Source organism: Mirounga angustirostris, unplaced genomic scaffold (genome assembly GCF_029215605.1).
Source record: "Mirounga angustirostris isolate CCGP_5_RB_7025 unplaced genomic scaffold, mMirAng1.0.hap1 SCAF_6, whole genome shotgun sequence".
Taxonomy (NCBI): Eukaryota; Metazoa; Chordata; class Mammalia; order Carnivora; family Phocidae; genus Mirounga; species Mirounga angustirostris.
The window spans coordinates 60,791,719-60,808,939 of NW_026991714.1; the positions used below are offsets into that span (position 1 = coordinate 60,791,719).

Sequence of the window (17,221 nt, forward strand, 5' to 3'; positions counted from 1 at the left end):
AAAATCACCCTGGTTTGAGAATAACTGCCTTGATGGGAGAAAATTAGCTAAAGTACGAGGTGGAACATCTTATGGATTTTAAATGTTCCCTAGTTTTCAGTATTTTTATTGATTCACATAGACTTATCATAAAACTAATTATCTATGCTACTAACAAAAAGACCCGGGACCATGGTTCTGATATATTTTCCCAGAGCTTGGCCCCAGTGGTCCTCTGTCTGGAATGGGGTGATGAAGGTAAAGGGGTGACATGGAAAGAAGGGTGCAGCAAATCTGGGTTTGGCGGCCTGTGAAGTACAAGATACTATAGAGGGTGTAGAGTTACAGCACACTCAGACTTTATTTTAAAGGAAATTATAATCTCATGACAAATGACTTCTAATGCAGTTCTCATCTGTTGCATTTTCCTTTTAATAAGCACCTAGTTGGTATTTGTCTCAACAGAGGCCATGATAAAAAACGGTATGCAGTCATAAAGTGGGACTGTTAAAGGAAGAGATGGACATACAGCTCATTTCTCCATAATACTTCACTGAAGTCATTTTAGGAAATTAATAGTTATATTAATTGCCTAAAGACAAGATTCCCTGGTCTTCCCCAGCAGGACATTCCGCCAAATTTCTTCTTTACAATGGGCAATAGCAATGCTGAAATTGGGATAAAAACTTTAAACTTACACATAATGATGAAATTAACTTATATTGATGCAAAAAAATATTTCCCTATACTTCATTAGTAATATTTCTGTTATTTTTAAGTATGGGGGAGGAATAAATAAAAGAACAAATAAAAGTCTCTAACAGGGGCACCTGTGTGGCTCACGTGGTTAAGCGTCTGCTTTTGGCTCAGGTCATGATCTCGGGGTCCTGGGATCGAGTCCCACCTCTGGCTCCCTGATCAGCGGGGAGCCTGCTTCTCCCTCTACCTCTCCCCACTGCTTGTGCTCTCTCTCTTCCTCTGTCAAATAAATAAAATCTTTAAAAAATTTTAAAAATCTCAAACAGACATGGGTGCTCCAAGGACTTTAATCATGTGATAAGTAATAAAAGGAACTGGTATTAACCCCATGGCATGAATGTCCGCAAGGACTCTATTTCTTTAAAACTAGAACATGCCTAAAGATTAGGCACCAAACTACAAACAGGTATTTACCTTCCTATTATACTTTGTCAACCCTGCACTTCTGAAGCCACTCACTGTTTCCTCCAATGACAGACATGCCTTTATTCATAGTCATCGTTCAGAGGGTGTTAGGGTTAAATACATATTTAGCAACAAGAAAATGCCAAAATCCTAGGACAACAGCAGGAACTAATAGACACTGCATATCAAGAAATGAAGCTCTCAAAATAAATACTGGGGTAATGAAACTGTCTGCTTTGATTTCGGGTATGACCTTAAGTCATCAACTTCCTTCGCCCTCTCCCAACCCATCGTCCCACTTCAGTCACACACATCTTAATTGATAGGAAGATTTTTTGCTACTTGTTGAAAAACAAATGTCCTCTAAAATTCTAGGAGCCACTTTTCAAGCAGTGGTTTCTGTGTTACACACTCTTACATGCGACACGCAGCTGTACCGACCTGGAGGCAGCCTGGCACAGTTATGCTGCAATTCTCATGAATGATCTTGGCACTCACTAGGGGTGCATCCACGTCAGTCCCACAATTCCTCCAGGTCTTATCTGGGAAACGGGTATAAATACCCGCCCTTTCTTACCTGACATAGTTGTCCTGAGGTTCATGAAAGAAAATGTAGTTGTCAAGAGAAAAGGCAGTGTTCCTACCAGTGCTGCAGCAGGACTGCTCTCCTAATATGCATGTTAGAGTCCAATTCTTCCAGCTCAGGCAGCTTCTTTGTTCATGCCTTACAGAGAGCTGGCTGTATTGTGTCCCCTTCTGTTGAAATGTGAATACATTAGGTTGTTGGTTAAAAGAATTAAGAACCACACTAGAAACAATGCCTCTTAATAATGAAGGTAAAGATACTGAAGTAAAAATTTAAAAATCTTCAAAGAGGAGGCGACCACCTCCATGCAGTGAGAGCATGACTCCCACTTGTGCTGCCAGGAGGAAGGAAATACAACTCATCCTAATCAGAACTTCTTGGCCTTGGAGCTTTATGATCTGCTTCATCATTTTGGTGTATTTACACTCCTGACTCCCTGAGCTCTCAGTGCCCTGGGTCCCCGGGACCCCATCTCTTGTACTTTCTCTTCATGTTTCCCCCCAAGCAACACAAAAAACTTCTGATTAATGTGAGAAACTTAATTAGCTGAGTGGTAGCTAAAATAGACTTAACTGACCTTTTAACTCTTAAGCTACTTGTTTCCAACTGTAGTAAAATGTTTGTACTCCCTTTAAAGGAAGGCTGTGCATCTCAAACCAGATTTCCCTGTTTCTTTTTTTTTGTTGGGGGGGGCAGGCTGGTAGTAGTTATAGTGGGGAGTATGATGGATAGAAAATGTTTTATATTCTCATTAAGGTAAAAAGGTATATTCTCCAACAGAAAGGTTCTCTGGTACAAAACTTACTCATTTTTCTATTTTGAATTCTTAGAATGTTAATTCATAACCCACAGTTGATGTTCAACTAATGTTTGTTGTATTCAATCAGCTTGCTTTGGATCAGTCAGGCTGACAGGAAGAAAGGGTCTGCTAGCATCCTCAGTGTCCTGAGATCTGTCCTTAGGTGGTCTCCCTGAGAACATTCCTCAGACAGAGGGTTGGCCATGTCTATGAATCCAAATCCTCCTTCATTTCCCTGGCCTCCAAGACTCCCAAATGAAGAGTGTATCCTTGGATTTGGGGCCACACTTTTTAATTAGTATGTAATGTCTTCATACAGATGTCCTAGGATGCTTTAATATTATTTCTATTATTTCCACCTCTGCCTCTGGGGTTTCCATGTTTTAAAAAAGTGTTGCCACAATATACCTTATTTCTTAATTCTGAGCAACTGACGAAAGATACAAGATACAAAATCCATCTTAACCAGTAAGTCCGTTCCAACAAGAGTTGTAAAACTTTCTGTCTATGTTTTTGGAGATTACCTTTTGACATTAAAATTAAAAAAAATGCATTTTTTTTAATTTGAAGAATTTTATAAGTCTCCCAAAAAATCAGTAACTTTCTCACCAATTCAGTAACCACTTTACCAATTATTTTTTATTTGTATCATACACATCAACATTTCACAGAAAAAAAGAACCCTTTAATGTTAAACTCCACAATTAATTACATGTTTTCTTCTGATTCTTTTCAATGTAGACACCTAAACTTTTACACAAGTATAATCAGTACATAAAATAATGTTTTAACACTTTTGAATCTCATTTAACGTTTTTCATACAATTTTACATATATCATTTAATGACTATATAACGGTCTACAATAGCAATACCAATATATCAAAATTTACTTATCCATTTCCCAAAACTGGGCTTTTTTTTTTAAACGTGTAAGAATAGAATTGCTAGAACTATCTTGTACAAGTAGCTTATTTTTCTTTTAAATATTTTCCTGGGCATATGCTGTTCAAAGTGCCTTGATCTAGCCAAAAATAGATTGGTTACAGAGCTTTTGTTATATTCATCTAAATAGTTCTTTTAAAAATTACTAATATAATGCTACTGGTATGAAGACACATGAATTTTAAAATGTTTTGCTAATATAATAGCATAAACCAGGTCAAAGTTGTTTCAATTTGCATTTTTAATAGTAGGAAACCTGAATATCATTCCAAGAATTGACTTTTACTTGAATCTTCTCATTTGTACTCTATCCTTTCATAAATTTACTTAGTAAAGAGTAGAAACTTTATGGTTTTACATCTACTTTTTAAAAAATATTAAGCACTTTATCCATGAGTAATCCAATCTCTTCTTTTTTTGTCTTCTTCCTATTTAGTGTACATTTATTTTTCTTTAGTTGATCTCACCTATGCTGCCAATGATATTTCCACTGCCATAAAGTTTCTTTTGTACTACTGGGATGAGAATTGTAGTCTTTTTATTTTTACCTTTATAATCAACATTTTAATTCATACGGAATGAATGGTCTTACCATGTGTAAAGTGGGCCTAATTCTTTTTTTCACACTGACATCCAATTAATCTTTCCACCAGTAGTTATTACATAATTGTATCTTTCCAACTGGTTTATTAAGTCTCAGTTAAACTTCCTACTCAGCATCATAGTATATTTAGAAAGGTTAATTTAGGATTTAAAGGGCAAGGCTCTCATTTCTTTTTCCCTAAGTTAAAAAGATAAATCTTTCCTTGCCTATTTTCCTAATTTGCCACAATTCTGTCAAATTATATAAAGTATCAGTTGGAATGTTAAGTGGAAGTGTAATAAATCTACATATTAATGTCATCTAGTGGCATTCCTTTGGATATGATTTCAAAGACATTATCTAACTTAATCTTCACAATAATTCTGCAAAGTATTATCTCTGTTTTATAGATTGTGAAATTATTTTGATATGTTTAAACCTTAGGATATACCTAATAGAACCACTTTGCCATATTAAAAAAATGCATAAATATTAATACCAATTCATGACTTCTATTTTCAGTAAGCTGTAAATTACTTAAGTCTTTGTTTCATTTTCCTCACATACAGAAGAGCAACAAAAGACTATTCACAACTTATTTTGGTCTAGTAACATCTGCATATTTTCATAACATGTTCAGATCAAAAGAAACATTATTAAAAAGCATTACTTTGTTAAAACTTAGCCAAATTCTGCTTCCATGAGCTCCTTAGCTCTAAACTATATTTATTTCTAATTAATCCTTATCTTCACATTTCCCTGATCTGAGTATAAGCTGAGAGACTGGAGTCTGTCTGCTCTGCTTCCCCCGAAATGCTACATGGACTTTCATGAGCGTCTTCTCCTCCTGCAGCGCCTGCACTCCTCTAACAGTTAATGTTATCAGAGACTTCAAAATCCTGACAGCCTGGATTCCAACATTGGCTCTTCCACATACCAGACCCTGGGCAAATTATTAATAATTGTCTTTACCTCTTCTTTAAAAACGTATTCAATACTATCAGCCTTACAGGGTGTTGAGAAACTGTAACTAGAAAGCACAGGTGCCTAGCACATAAGTAAATGCTCCATTCCAGAACGAAAATTGGCTCTGGAGGGCTCTCTTCCTATAGGAGTACCATTCAGAAGAATGGAAACAGGAGACTGAAGGGGGAGGCAGTTTACCTCTTCTGACAACCCCACAGGTTTTCACTACTGGAGTACAACAGTTTTGACTTCTGATGGCTCTAGAAAAAAATGTTTCTGTTCTCTAGATAACAGTTGAAAGGCAGAAGTGATCATGGAGGCAGTCATCTCACTAACTGCGAGGTGAGACTCAAGGGAGACTTGGTGAAACCCTCCTTCCATTCACTCCTATCTGTCATAGTCAGTGCTGCTAATTAAAGTGGTAGTGCCAACAAGGTGGTAGATCTCACCCTCATGAAGAAACCTCGGGAAATCTATGGATGGCTTTGAAAAACCACCAGTATCCCAGGTTAGAAATGCCTCACTCCATCTCTTCTTAGGAATTTCAAAACAGCCAATCTGCAGACCTTTTCCTGGGGCAATATATTTTTTTCTTTTGGCCTGAGTTAGTTGTTGGAAGTTCTTTTCTTTTAGGTGCCAGCACAGGGCTCTGCAGAAATTTTCTGAAGTATTAAACCAGAACTAATCTGACCCCTAGATTTCCTTTGGGTCAAATTTCCCAAGAATGACCTCTTCAGTGACCAGATGAACAATCCACCACTTTCTGTAATACAGAAGATTGTGGTGGTGTCACTGCCTCACCGGTTACAAGGGTCAAGTAGGGGAACTGAACTGCACAATGTGTTGTAAACACTAGACCTTCACAAATAAAGGATCATCCAAAGCTAATCTTTTAACAGTTGGCACTTGCATAAGTTGCTATTGCTACCACTGTGTCTGTACATTTATATTACATACAAAGACCCACATAATTTACTGTATGTGTTTAATTATTCAGAGGCAGTAGCAACTAAAATAATTGCAAAAGTAAATAAAATATTCCTTAGATATTATTATAGACTAATAAAATCTGAAGGTCATTAGCAGACACATATTACATCCCTTTAAGCACATTTGCTAATATAGAACCCTCACTAATACACCCAATACTAAAATAAAACTAACCTTATCCAATAATCAATCAGTTACTGATAGATTAACAACGACATCCAATGACTGAATGTCTCAAACAGAATTAAAGACAACATCTGCATAGCATTTATCATATAACCAGTTCTAATTAATCATATAGGAAATGGTCCTTTAAATGAAAATATTCTGATGCCAGGATGCAGGCCCAAAGTAGCATTTCCAGTTTGCTTTTTTCTAGTTTTGAAGGTGCTTCCCTGGGCTTTCTAGGTTTTTACTTCATCAGAGGAGTCCAGTTTGGCCATGATTATATTATTGGTTCCAGGAGCCTCTGGTTGTTTATCATCACCATCAAAGATAATGTCTTCTGGATTCGGAGGTGGGGGGCAGAATTCTTCATTGGGAAAGATCTCCTGGAAAAGCGTTTCAGCTTGCTTGACTGCATGCTCATTTCCCAGTCCACAGTCAGGCCCAGAGCAGACATAAACATTGGAAGGTAAGCCATTATATGAGCTTCTGCTGATTCCTGAGGAATCTCTCATATTAAAATAAAGAGCCCACAAGAGTCTTGGCTTTGTAAGTTCTTCCTTGTCTATTTCTGTTTCAGTAAATGGGGTGAATAATTTCTTCACTACTAACTCTAAGTCTTCTCGTGCTGTTTTAGAAGATGAACAGGTCAGATGTACCAGATAGGTGTCTTTCATGCACGTCATGGTTGAAGAACATAATTCAGTGACACGAACAGCACATGTTCCTGATTCCACTGGAGGCACTACCAAAATGGAAATTTGCTGATCTGAATCTGCCTTTAGTATAGACTGATCTGTAATGAGCACTGCCCTGGAGATCTGCTTATACTGTATATTTGAGCATGTTTCCTCAGAAAGGTAACTATCCTCCACAATAAAATATTTAGCATTTATTCTTTGACCTAAGTGATCTATAATTGCTTTACATCTTCCAGATTCTTTGTCAACTACAAGGCATTGAACTTTATGACGAAGACAATAGATTCCACCAAAAACTGCACACATCCTGCAGAAACACTGGGGAATTTCTCCTTGCCCATACAAGGGAAATAAAAAGGGAGTGTTGCCAAACCGTCCAAGACACCGAAGGAAGTTTTTAGTTGCTTTAAGGCCATCTATTGTACTGCAAGATGATTCTGTCATTGCAATTGAGTGCAGCACAAAATGTTGGAGATTGGGGGTTAATTTTTTAGTTTGTAAGTACTCTGAAAATGAGCATTGCACAAAAGCCTGGTATTGATCAGGATGTTGTTCATAGTCTAAACAAAATGTAAGAAATTTCATCAGTATCCTCTTTTCAACCATAGTGAGTTCTTTGCTATTAAAGACATCTGCTCTGGAACAAGGCACCTGTTCTACTTTTCCTTCACGAAATGCAAGAATCCTAGTGACGTTTTTAAATTCTGCATAACGACTAACATTTGATTTGATTAAGAGATCAATTAGCAATCCTTGAGAATACAGCAGCTTTGATACCAAATCAATATTAAACCTCCTGCTTTCTTTAACTATTTGAGAGTAAGTAATCTTATTTCTCTTTGGTTGGTCAGTGTTGTCTTCCTCTATAGGCTTGTTTTCATCTTTATCTCCATCTGAAACTGTGTGTATACAAGTTTTATCTCCACAATATTTTTCTTTTGCCAAGGTGTCCTCAACATCAGTTACTTCTAGTGAAATTTCTCCATCACTTTTTGGAGTGCCTTTGGCAGGCAATTCATGGCCAGTAGCATATAATGAATGTGTTTCTTCAGACAAGCATGCAGAATCCAGAGGTTTAGTGGTGGTACTAGATGTTACTGAGGAAGTATTTTTCTGCAGAGCATCAGTCTCTTCAATATTGTCATCAATATCCTGACTGGCATAACAAAAAACTTCTATGTGTTGAATACTTTCGTCCTTCTTGCGAAGAGTGATAGCTTCTTCTGTTTCATGGATCAGGCCTTGCCATGAGGCAGTACTTTCTTCCACAATGTCACTGTTTTGCTGATACTCCTTCAACCAGGAGAGCAATCCCGAAAAGCTGAAACTTGCCCAGTTTCCTCCATAGTAACTTCTTGAATCAAGATGCAGAACCCTCTGGCCACTTCTTGAACACGCAGCTGCAAGGATGGATTCGGGCAGACCTGTCCCTATTATGACCACATCGAACTCTGTGGGAAGACTGTCCGCCATTCTGGGAGATAAAGCGTCTGGTGACAACTGCCGATAAAGGAAATGTGTGTGAGTCTAGGCTGAGGGCTCAGCTGAGATGTGAATATGCTGTTATAAAATCTCTCCTTGTGTTATTCCAGGTCATCCCAGAAGTACTGAGGTTGCAGGAACTAGCTGTTTACAGTTACCCTTTCTTAATATTGTTTTCCTTATAGGTCAGTAGCATAAAAATATGATAAAGTATATCTAATCACATCTGAGAACACTAAAACGGATGTGTGGTTTTCATTCCTGCATTTCATCTTAGCAGTAAATGTCAAAATGCATCACACATGCATTTGTGACCGGAACTCTTCTCTGAAAGAAGAAAATTCAAGAAAGAATACAACTGTAAACAATATTAAGAGAAAAGTAATTTCATGCAACAGCAATTACAATTACTCCACTGGAGTCTGACTTGTTATCAGGACATAAGCCCCTAGGAAAGCAAATCATTAAATGCTTTCTTACATATTTTCTAATTTCTCAAAAATGAACAATAGAGATTTACCCCCCAAAACCACGCAATAATGAGGAAGGGACATCATGATGTCCCATAAAAACAAAGAATTTTCATAATATAATTCTGTAACTTTTGCTTTTAATAAAATTAATATTTGAATAAAACTATACAGAACTGTGAGCTTAGACTGTAAAAAATGTGTGGTTCCACCGTGTTTATGGAAACAGACTACATAGTATGTGCCCATTGTTATGAAGAGGAATATTTCTGTGGCCAATTTAGCCTGTGGGTGATTTTAGAACAGCCGAATGAAGGCATTTCCATGCCACAACCACCCGTAGGATCTCGTGGTAGCATCGTGAGACTATTTCAACTGAATTAACCAGCCAGATTATTGCAAAAGGATTATTTCAGTAAAACAACTAGCATTTTGAGATATTTAGGTGCAAAAAAAGGTCTACTGAAGGGAACATGCATTTTTAACGAATCTTTATATGAATGTACATAAGTACATGTGTTTTTTTAGGTATAAGTTAAAAAGGAAAATTCCTATCTTTGTAAGTTAAAATATCTTAACATAAATAATACCTGCTTCTAAAATCCAAGTGAACATAGAGTGACCTGCATTTTGCCAGACTCTGGCTCTATGACACTGAATCTCTGTATCCCACGATAAAGCCCCGTCTAATCATCATCCTCTGCTAAGACTAACATGTTGTTTGCTGTTTTTGAAGGGTAGGAGGTAGCAGTGAAGAAAGGCCCTCCCATTAACTTCTGGCATAATACTGGTTATATGCCATACACAGAACCTTTGTGTGGCGCTAGGTGTGGCTAGAGGTGCAACAGCCAAGGGGGTAAAAGGCATACTCACCTGGAAGTCTTTAGGCTAAGGCACTATACACACCACGTGAAGGGGGCCTTTCTATCAGTTGTCATTGTGCAGTTTGAGGAAGAGTTCTTGGAGCATTAATTTTCTCTATCATTACACTTATTGAAATTGACATCAGTACTAACTGGGCCTGCCTAGGCTAAGATGACCAATTAGCTTGGACATTTGTAAAATAAGCCATTCAACCGAAAGTTGGATTAAATTGACTAGTTCACTGAACAAACCAACCAGTCAGTTTAAGTGAAATGGCAATCTTGACAGTCCTGTCTAGTCAAAGCCTCTGCCTCAAGAATATCAGAGATTCTACTTGTTTTCAGCATTTCCTGAAAAAACAGGAAATGAGCACCGATGAGGCAGTTGCGTTGCCTACTCATACATGTATGTAAGTATGTCTGCATTACTTAATCCTGCCTTCTTCTTGCAGGGTGTGCGGAGGAAGACAGAACCCAGGAAGGTATATGAAGAAGCGTAACCCAGCATGCGCTTATTCTTGGCTCAGGAGATAGAACAGAGGATACAAGCCATAGTGCTAAAACCAGGCACCTTCTAACCCACAGATATCAAAAGAGTCCTCAAAATACCAAGCACATAGGACAGAACAACCTTAAAGAACATTTAGCTCACTCCCCAATAAGAGATAACAAAATTGACTGCAGGTGGGATTAAGTGCCTGGGAAAGTCCACACAAAAGGTTAGCCAGGCAACAGAGTAGAACCCACTCTTGTGTCAGGAGGCCACTGGGCTTTCCACTTGATAGGGCAGCCTCTCCAGGAACCCCTAGAACAAGCAGCCACTTCTGGCATTTTTAAATGTCCTCCCCCTTCAACACTCCATGGTTAGTTCTTGTTCAGGGAAGCACCCTCCCTTCCGTTGACTTTAACCCTTATCTAGAAGCACAATCCTTGGAATTTACTTCAAGCAAAGAAATTCTTAATCTTGGCTAAGAACTTTTTCAGTCCATCATAACCCCACTACTGACTTGTCTCCCAGGGCTTAAACAAAGTCTTTGAATCTCTTACTCCGGAGTTTCCACCTCTAATTTAAAAACAGGGATAAAAGCATGGTTGAAAGCAATAACTATATGCCCAGAGCAACAGAGCAGTCTTCAGGCGAAACAGCGTGTGTGGTGAACGTTTCTAGAAGTCTTAGAAAATCCCTTCTGACTAGGATCGGACCTGAGCAGGAAGAACTGAAGGAGGAAAAAGCAATGGAAGGAGACGCAGCAGCAGAATGAGGTCACAGAGAAAAGAGATGAGGAAGGGGGTGAATGCTGGTACTAATAAAGAACTCAACATACCCTTGTTTTTAAACCCCCAGGCCCAGAGTCCAAATAGAAACAGAACTGTCCAGCACAGAAAAAGCACTTCTTGGAAATACGAACTTTCATGTCTGTGATCAAACACCTGTTGCCCAGCCCAGGGAGCATTACTGATGACACTTTGGGTTTAAACTTCAATCATCCTCCTTAAATGAAAGCTTAGCCCTGCCCAAAAAACCTTCCTGACAGGTATTTTAAATTAATATAACGTGTATAAGCACATAGCCATCTATATCACCACCTACATACACTTAAGGCCCCCTCCCAAGTTTCAAATCTTTGTATAAATAAAACTCTCAGATTGCTTATTGACGGGAGGAAAGTAGTATTAGATTATTGGAATCATTGAGTCAATCAAATAAATGAAATCATGATTTCTATGACAATTTTGTTTCCTTCAAAACACCAAAAAGTTAATTATAACAAATATCATAATATTTGGGTTTGCCACAACATAGGAGGTTGGGGGAATAAGACAATTTTCTGGTAATGCTACAAAGATTTTGTTCTTAAAAACCTGCCAAGATAAAAGCAGTAATAAATTATCAATATATTTCTTTTTTTTTTTTTTCAAGGAACTTTAAGACCTGAGAAATACACATTCCTATTTCACATCTTGTGTCAATGAAATTCCTGGAGCACACACAGAAAGATAATTCCCAAGCTTAGAAAATCACATCTTCAATGATACATCCTTCACAATGATCATCCTTCAAAATGTCAAGTCTTAGTGAGACTTGAATCGTCCACAGGATTAGGAGTATTGTTGAAATAAATGTTCAATTAACAATCAAATTCTACTTTAATGAAATCTACTGGCTGCCCAGCCAGTTATTTGTCCATCTAGGGTGGGATTCTCTGAGCCAGCTGTAATCTCACCTCAGATTTCGGTGTGCTGGAACGACTAAGGAGGAAAATACAGTAGAAATAGCTTATAAGGCCACATGCCGATTTGCATTTCTGACGACCCGAATGAAGCTCTTTCACTTCCTAGGAAGCATTCAAAGGTTTACATCTGCTAATAAGCAAAATTAAAGAAAAAAATTACACACACTGCCACTCTGCTACCAAGAGTATTGAATTAAATCTCTTCTCATCACCCCCTCCAGCCTTCATGAGTTAGTTTTCTTGAATCTGTTGACTCTACAGCCCCTCGTTTCTTTCCTTAAAGTGTAAAGCCGCTGTTTCGTGCCCTGTTGAATTGTATTAGGGGGTGAAAACAGAAATGAGACGAACTGGACAGCGGACGGAGGGAGTCAGGGAGGAACTGGGGCCAAAGCCGGGCTGGGGTTTAGGGCCGGCTGCGGGGAGAGAAGTGGCCACAGGGACAGCGCCGAGGCCGCCGTGGGGCGAGAGGAGGTGAAGCAAAGAGGAAGGAAAGCCATGCAGCTTGGGGTTGACGAGAGGAGGCGAGACTGGTGCGGGCGCTGAGCTGCAGGGCGGGTTGGAGATGAGGAGCTGAGAGTGGGCTGGGTGGCAAGGGGACGCACAGAGATGGTGGCAATGCAGGGAATGGAAGTTGGCAGAGGGGAGAATGCTTCCTCCTCCCAGCCCAACTCACCGAAGAGGCTGCTGCTAAACCCGTCCCACACGCAGCCCACGGCGTCCCAGACCCAGCCGTTCCTCAGGCAGGACACGAAGGTAAAGGTGACCCCGAAGAGGGAAACCAGCAGGTCACTGAGGCTGATGTTGACCAGCAAGAGGTGGGTGGGAGTGCGGAGCCGCTGGAACTTGTAGTAGAGGACGAGCACCAGCAGGTTGTTGCCGACGCCCAGCAGCCCGATGGAGCCGAGCAGCAGCGCCAGGCGCTCGTACGCGCCCGGGCTGAAGAGAGGCGCGGGGCTGAGCGGCCCCGCCGGTCCCGGCCCCTCGGCGCCCGCGGCCCCGCCGCCCTCCCAGTGGCCCTGGCCGCCGCTACGGTTTCCCGAGTACATGGCCCGGCGCCGGCGCGCTCGACGGGCGAGGCGCTCAGCCTCCGGCGCGGCCCGCGGCGCGCTCCGCACTGGGTGGGGCTCCAGCTCCGCCGCCCGCTCGGGCCATTGTGCGTACCAGGGCCGCGACGCGTCGCCCAGGACCGCCCTCCCCTACCCCTTCCGCCCGGCGCGCCCCCGTAGCCCCGCCCCCTCCCGCGAGCCGCGTTCCCGACACGCCTTGTAGCTCCGCCCCCTACCTCGGCTCGTCGCGTTCCCGCCGCTCCCCGCGCCTCCAGCCCCCCCACTGGCCCCTCCCCCTGCCCCGGGGGGCTTTTCTGCCGCGCCCCTCCGGCGCGTCCTCGGTTTTGCTTGCTACCCTGGCCGCAGACTCTCCGGGCCCATGCACTCCTACCCCGGGTGTGCGCGCTCGCGTGCACGCGCGAAGGGCCAGCGGGGAGGAGAAGTCGGTGGGGGCGCAAATCAACCGCAGTGGCTCCCCACACCCCGTCTTCCTGCACCCAGCTTGAAAGCATCGCACCGGTGCACCCATTCACTCACTCACTTGTGCAGTCACTCATTTATAAACATTTATGAGCGCCTGCATCTAACATGTGCTAAGAAGAAGGTGGGTGAGGCACTTCCATCTTGGGTCTCTCACCTTCCCGTGAAGCTGTAATAACCCACCACTAGCGCGCAATGAGACTCACATCTCACACAGGTAACGTGAGCCCCAGGCTGGATCCCGAGGCCTGCCGACGTTGTCCTTCCCGCCCTGCTCCAAAGTAGCGGTAGTCTGTTCTATTACTGAGGCCTGCCAAAGCCCTTCACTGGAGGTGACTGTCCAGGCTGTGCCCTCAAAGCTTCAACCTAAATCTAGCAGGTATAGAGAGGTAGGTGCTATATTTAGAACAGCACACATTTTTCCACTTGGCCTTTTCCCCAGTAGCGATGAAAATATAGTACAATTCAAATATAGGTTGTGAACGTGATCACGGTCTGTAAGGGCCGTGCCGCTGTTCCTGCATAGCCCCTAACAAGGTCCCAAAGGAGGACCACAGTCCGGGCCAGACCTGAAGGAGACTCTGGGAACTGGTGACTAACACGGTGTGGAAGGGCAAAGGAATTGTCCTCTATGAGGGTGTTTACCCTTTTCACCTCTGTTCAAAAGACCAGTAGAGAATGACTAGCTTCACTGAACCCCCATTCTAAATTCCCTGGACATATAGAATCAAATAGGGTGGGGTGATCTCTCCACCCTGGTGCATTGAGCAATAGCTGAACAGCAGTGTGTTCTGCCCTCAAAACCTTGATTTGTCTTTAAAGATTCCAATCTGGATTTATCATCTATGAGACTAACCCATCCACACCTTTAAAAAATTCATTTAATTTTATATTTTAGATGTACGGAACCATTTAACGAGTTCTGCATGTTTAATGTTCACTGTGTTTTCAACACACTTCCTGCCCAGTCTACAGTAAGTTCTCAATAAATATTTGTTGAATGAATAAAGAAGGACTCACTATATTTTCTCTAAAGCATTCTTTCTTTCTTTCTTTCTTTCTTTCTTTCTTTCCTTCCTTCCTTCCTTCCTTGCTTCTTTCTTTCTTTCTTTCTTTCTTTCTTTCTTTCTTTCTTTCTTTCTTTCTTTCTTTCTTTCTTTCCTTCCTTCCTTCCTTCCTTGCTTCTTTCTTTCTTTCTTTCTTTCTTTCTTTCTTTCTTTCTCTCTCTCTCTCTCTCTCTCTCTCTTTCTTTCTTTCTTTCTTTCTTTCTTTCTTTCTTTTCTTTCTTTCTTTTCTTTTCTTTCTTTCATTGGTGCTGATGCCCTGCCCTCACAAAGCTTACATTCGGGTTGTGTTGGGACAGCAGACAATAATCAAATAAGTATGTATGCAGTGTGTCAAGTGCTGATATGTGCCATAAAGAAATATAAGGCATAGAAAGGGTATGGGGGAGAGAGGGAAAAGGTTATTTTGTACAAGTGGTAATGGATGGCCGTGCTGAGTTCTGCAAGCACAGGGACATGTACTCGGTTGGGAGTGTGCTTAGCATGTTAGAAAAAAAAACAAGGAAATCAGTGTAGCTGGACCAGAAGGGGAATTAAGAAATGAGGGCAGAAAGGTGGGTGAGCTGTGATTGGGCAGATCATGCAAGGCTATGGCCATTTTAATAAAAGAACTTTGGCTTTTACTCTCTTTGAGTCAAGTCCAGGGTAACATCTATGGGAGAGGAATAACAGCAGGGAATGAAAAAGAGGAGTAAGAGGCTTTTGGCAAATGTGTAAGAATTCTGATAGAGTCATTTTTACAATGCTATTACCTATTAAGGATGTTTATTAGACTTGAGAGAAACAGGCACTGTTATCACAAATATGATTTAAATTGTCAATAATGATACATATTTTTATGTATTTTCAGAATTATGATAAGATGATGGCAAAATACTACAACTTAAAAGGTAAGTGTAATACTGGCATCAGGACAGACGTATAGACCAATGGAACAGAATAGTCAACATATAAACTTCTGTGCATATGGTCAATTGATTTTTGACAAGGATGCCAAGGCCATTCATTGGGGAAAGGAAAGTCTTTCCAACAAATGGTGCTTGGAAACCTGGATGTCCACCTGCAAAAAAAATGAAGTTGGACCTTTCTCTTACACCATATAGAAAAATTAACTCAGAAAAGATCAAACAGCTAAACTTAAGCACTAAAACCATAGAACTCTTAGAAGAAAACATAGGAAAAACGTCTTCACTGCATTGGATTTGGCAACAATTTCTGGGATATGGCACCAAAGGCACAGGTAACAAAAGAAAAAATAGATAAATTGAACTCCAACAAAATTTAAAATTTTTGTGCATCAAAGGACACTATCAAGAGAGTGAAATGACAACTCCTAAAATATTTGCAAATCATAGATCTGTAAAGGATTAATATCCAGAATATAAAAAGAACTCCTACAACTCAATTAGTAACAACAAAAAAAATCCCCAAGGACCCAATTCAAAAATGGGTAAAGGACTTGAATAGACATTTCTACAGAGTTATACAAATGGCCAATAAGCACATGAAAAGATACTCTACCTCATTAGTCATTAGGGAAAGGCAAATCAAAGCCACAATGACATATCGCTTCGTACCCGCTAGGATGGCTATTCTCAAAAACTAAAGCAAAGAAAGGAAAATAGTAAGTGTTGGCAAGGATGTGGAGAAATTATAACCCTGGTGTGCGGCTGCTGCTGAGACCGCAAGATGGTGCAGCCAGTCACCGTGGAAACAGTATGGCAGCTCCTCAAAAAGCTAAACATAGAATTACCGTATGAACCAGTGATTCCACTCATATATATTATATAGATCCAAAAGAATTGAAACCAAGGTCTTGAATAGATATTTGTACACCAATGTTTATAGCAGCCCAAAGGTGGAAATAACCCAAATGTCCATCATCAGATAAATGGATAAACAAAATGTGGCATACAATGGAATATTATTCAGTCATTGAAGGGAATGAAATTCTAGTACATTATAACATGGATAAACCTTGATGCCAATATGCTAAGAGAAATAAGACACAAAAGGACAAATATCGTGAGATTCCACTTTTATGAGGTACCTAGCATAGGCAAATTCATGGAGACAGAAAGAATTGTGGCTGCCAGGGGCTGAGGTGGGAGAACTGGGAGTTAGTGGTTAGGATCACAGAGCTTAGGTTGAAGATGATGCAAAAATTCTGGAAATGGACAGTGGTGATGGTTGCATAACATTGTGAATGTACTTAATGCCATGGAATTGTACACTTTTATGTTACATATATTTTACCACAATAAAAAAGTTTATGCAAATTGCGCCTGCATCTAACAGAGTAGGAAAATAAAACAGATGTAACCAGTTTATTGAGCAAGGTAGACTCAGCATGTGTAAGCAGAAAGTAAGTTTACTCTCTCTCCCATTACTCATTTCAATTGTCTTCTCTGCTCCTGTTCTTTAACTGCCTTTGGATGGCATTTTATCAGGTACCAAAGGCTTTCTGGTCACTTTCAATTAATATAAAGTCCTGAACGTTGTAATACTGAAACGGTAAAACTCAAGGAAAACTCACTTGTCTGCCCTCCAAAACAGAGCCTACTGCAGGCCTGGAGAACTTCAGGGGGTGGTGTGGAGGGGACAATAAATTTAGCTTCTCCCATTCCCTAAATCTACTACCTTTAGATGCTGCTCTGGGCCCCTCTGGAATTTCAAGCAAAAATCTTCCCTGATTGGTAAAGTTG

General features: G+C 40.6%; 2 protein-coding genes across 4 annotated transcripts in view; both read right to left on the reverse strand.

Moving 5' to 3' along the window:
* Positions 1-13,096, reverse strand: part of OPN3 (opsin 3) — a 48,792-nt gene extending 35,696 nt beyond the window's left edge. For 2 of the 3 annotated variants that reach the window (XR_010412360.1, XM_045877564.3), the window contains exon 1: positions 12,600-13,096. Coding sequence is in view for 2 of the 3 variants with exons in the window: in XM_045877564.3 (XP_045733520.1) it covers positions 12,600-12,972 (373 nt within the window). In the remaining variant the exon portion in view is untranslated. Of the gene's footprint in view, positions 1-8,067; positions 8,687-12,599 lie in introns of those variants that run through there. The other variant, XM_045877565.2, reaches the window with a different exon arrangement.
* CHML (CHM like Rab escort protein) lies at positions 5,147-8,350 on the reverse strand. Its single transcript, XM_045877562.3, has one exon. It carries the CDS (start codon positions 8,348-8,350, stop codon positions 6,416-6,418), a length of 1,935 nt encoding a protein of 644 aa, XP_045733518.1. The 3' UTR covers positions 5,147-6,415.
* Positions 13,097-17,221: the final 4,125 nt, after the last annotated feature.

Coding starts and splice junctions, on each gene's coding strand:
- CHML (XM_045877562.3), bottom strand. CDS start 8,350: ATGGCGGACAGTCTTCCCACAGAGTTCGATGTGGTCATAATAGGGACA.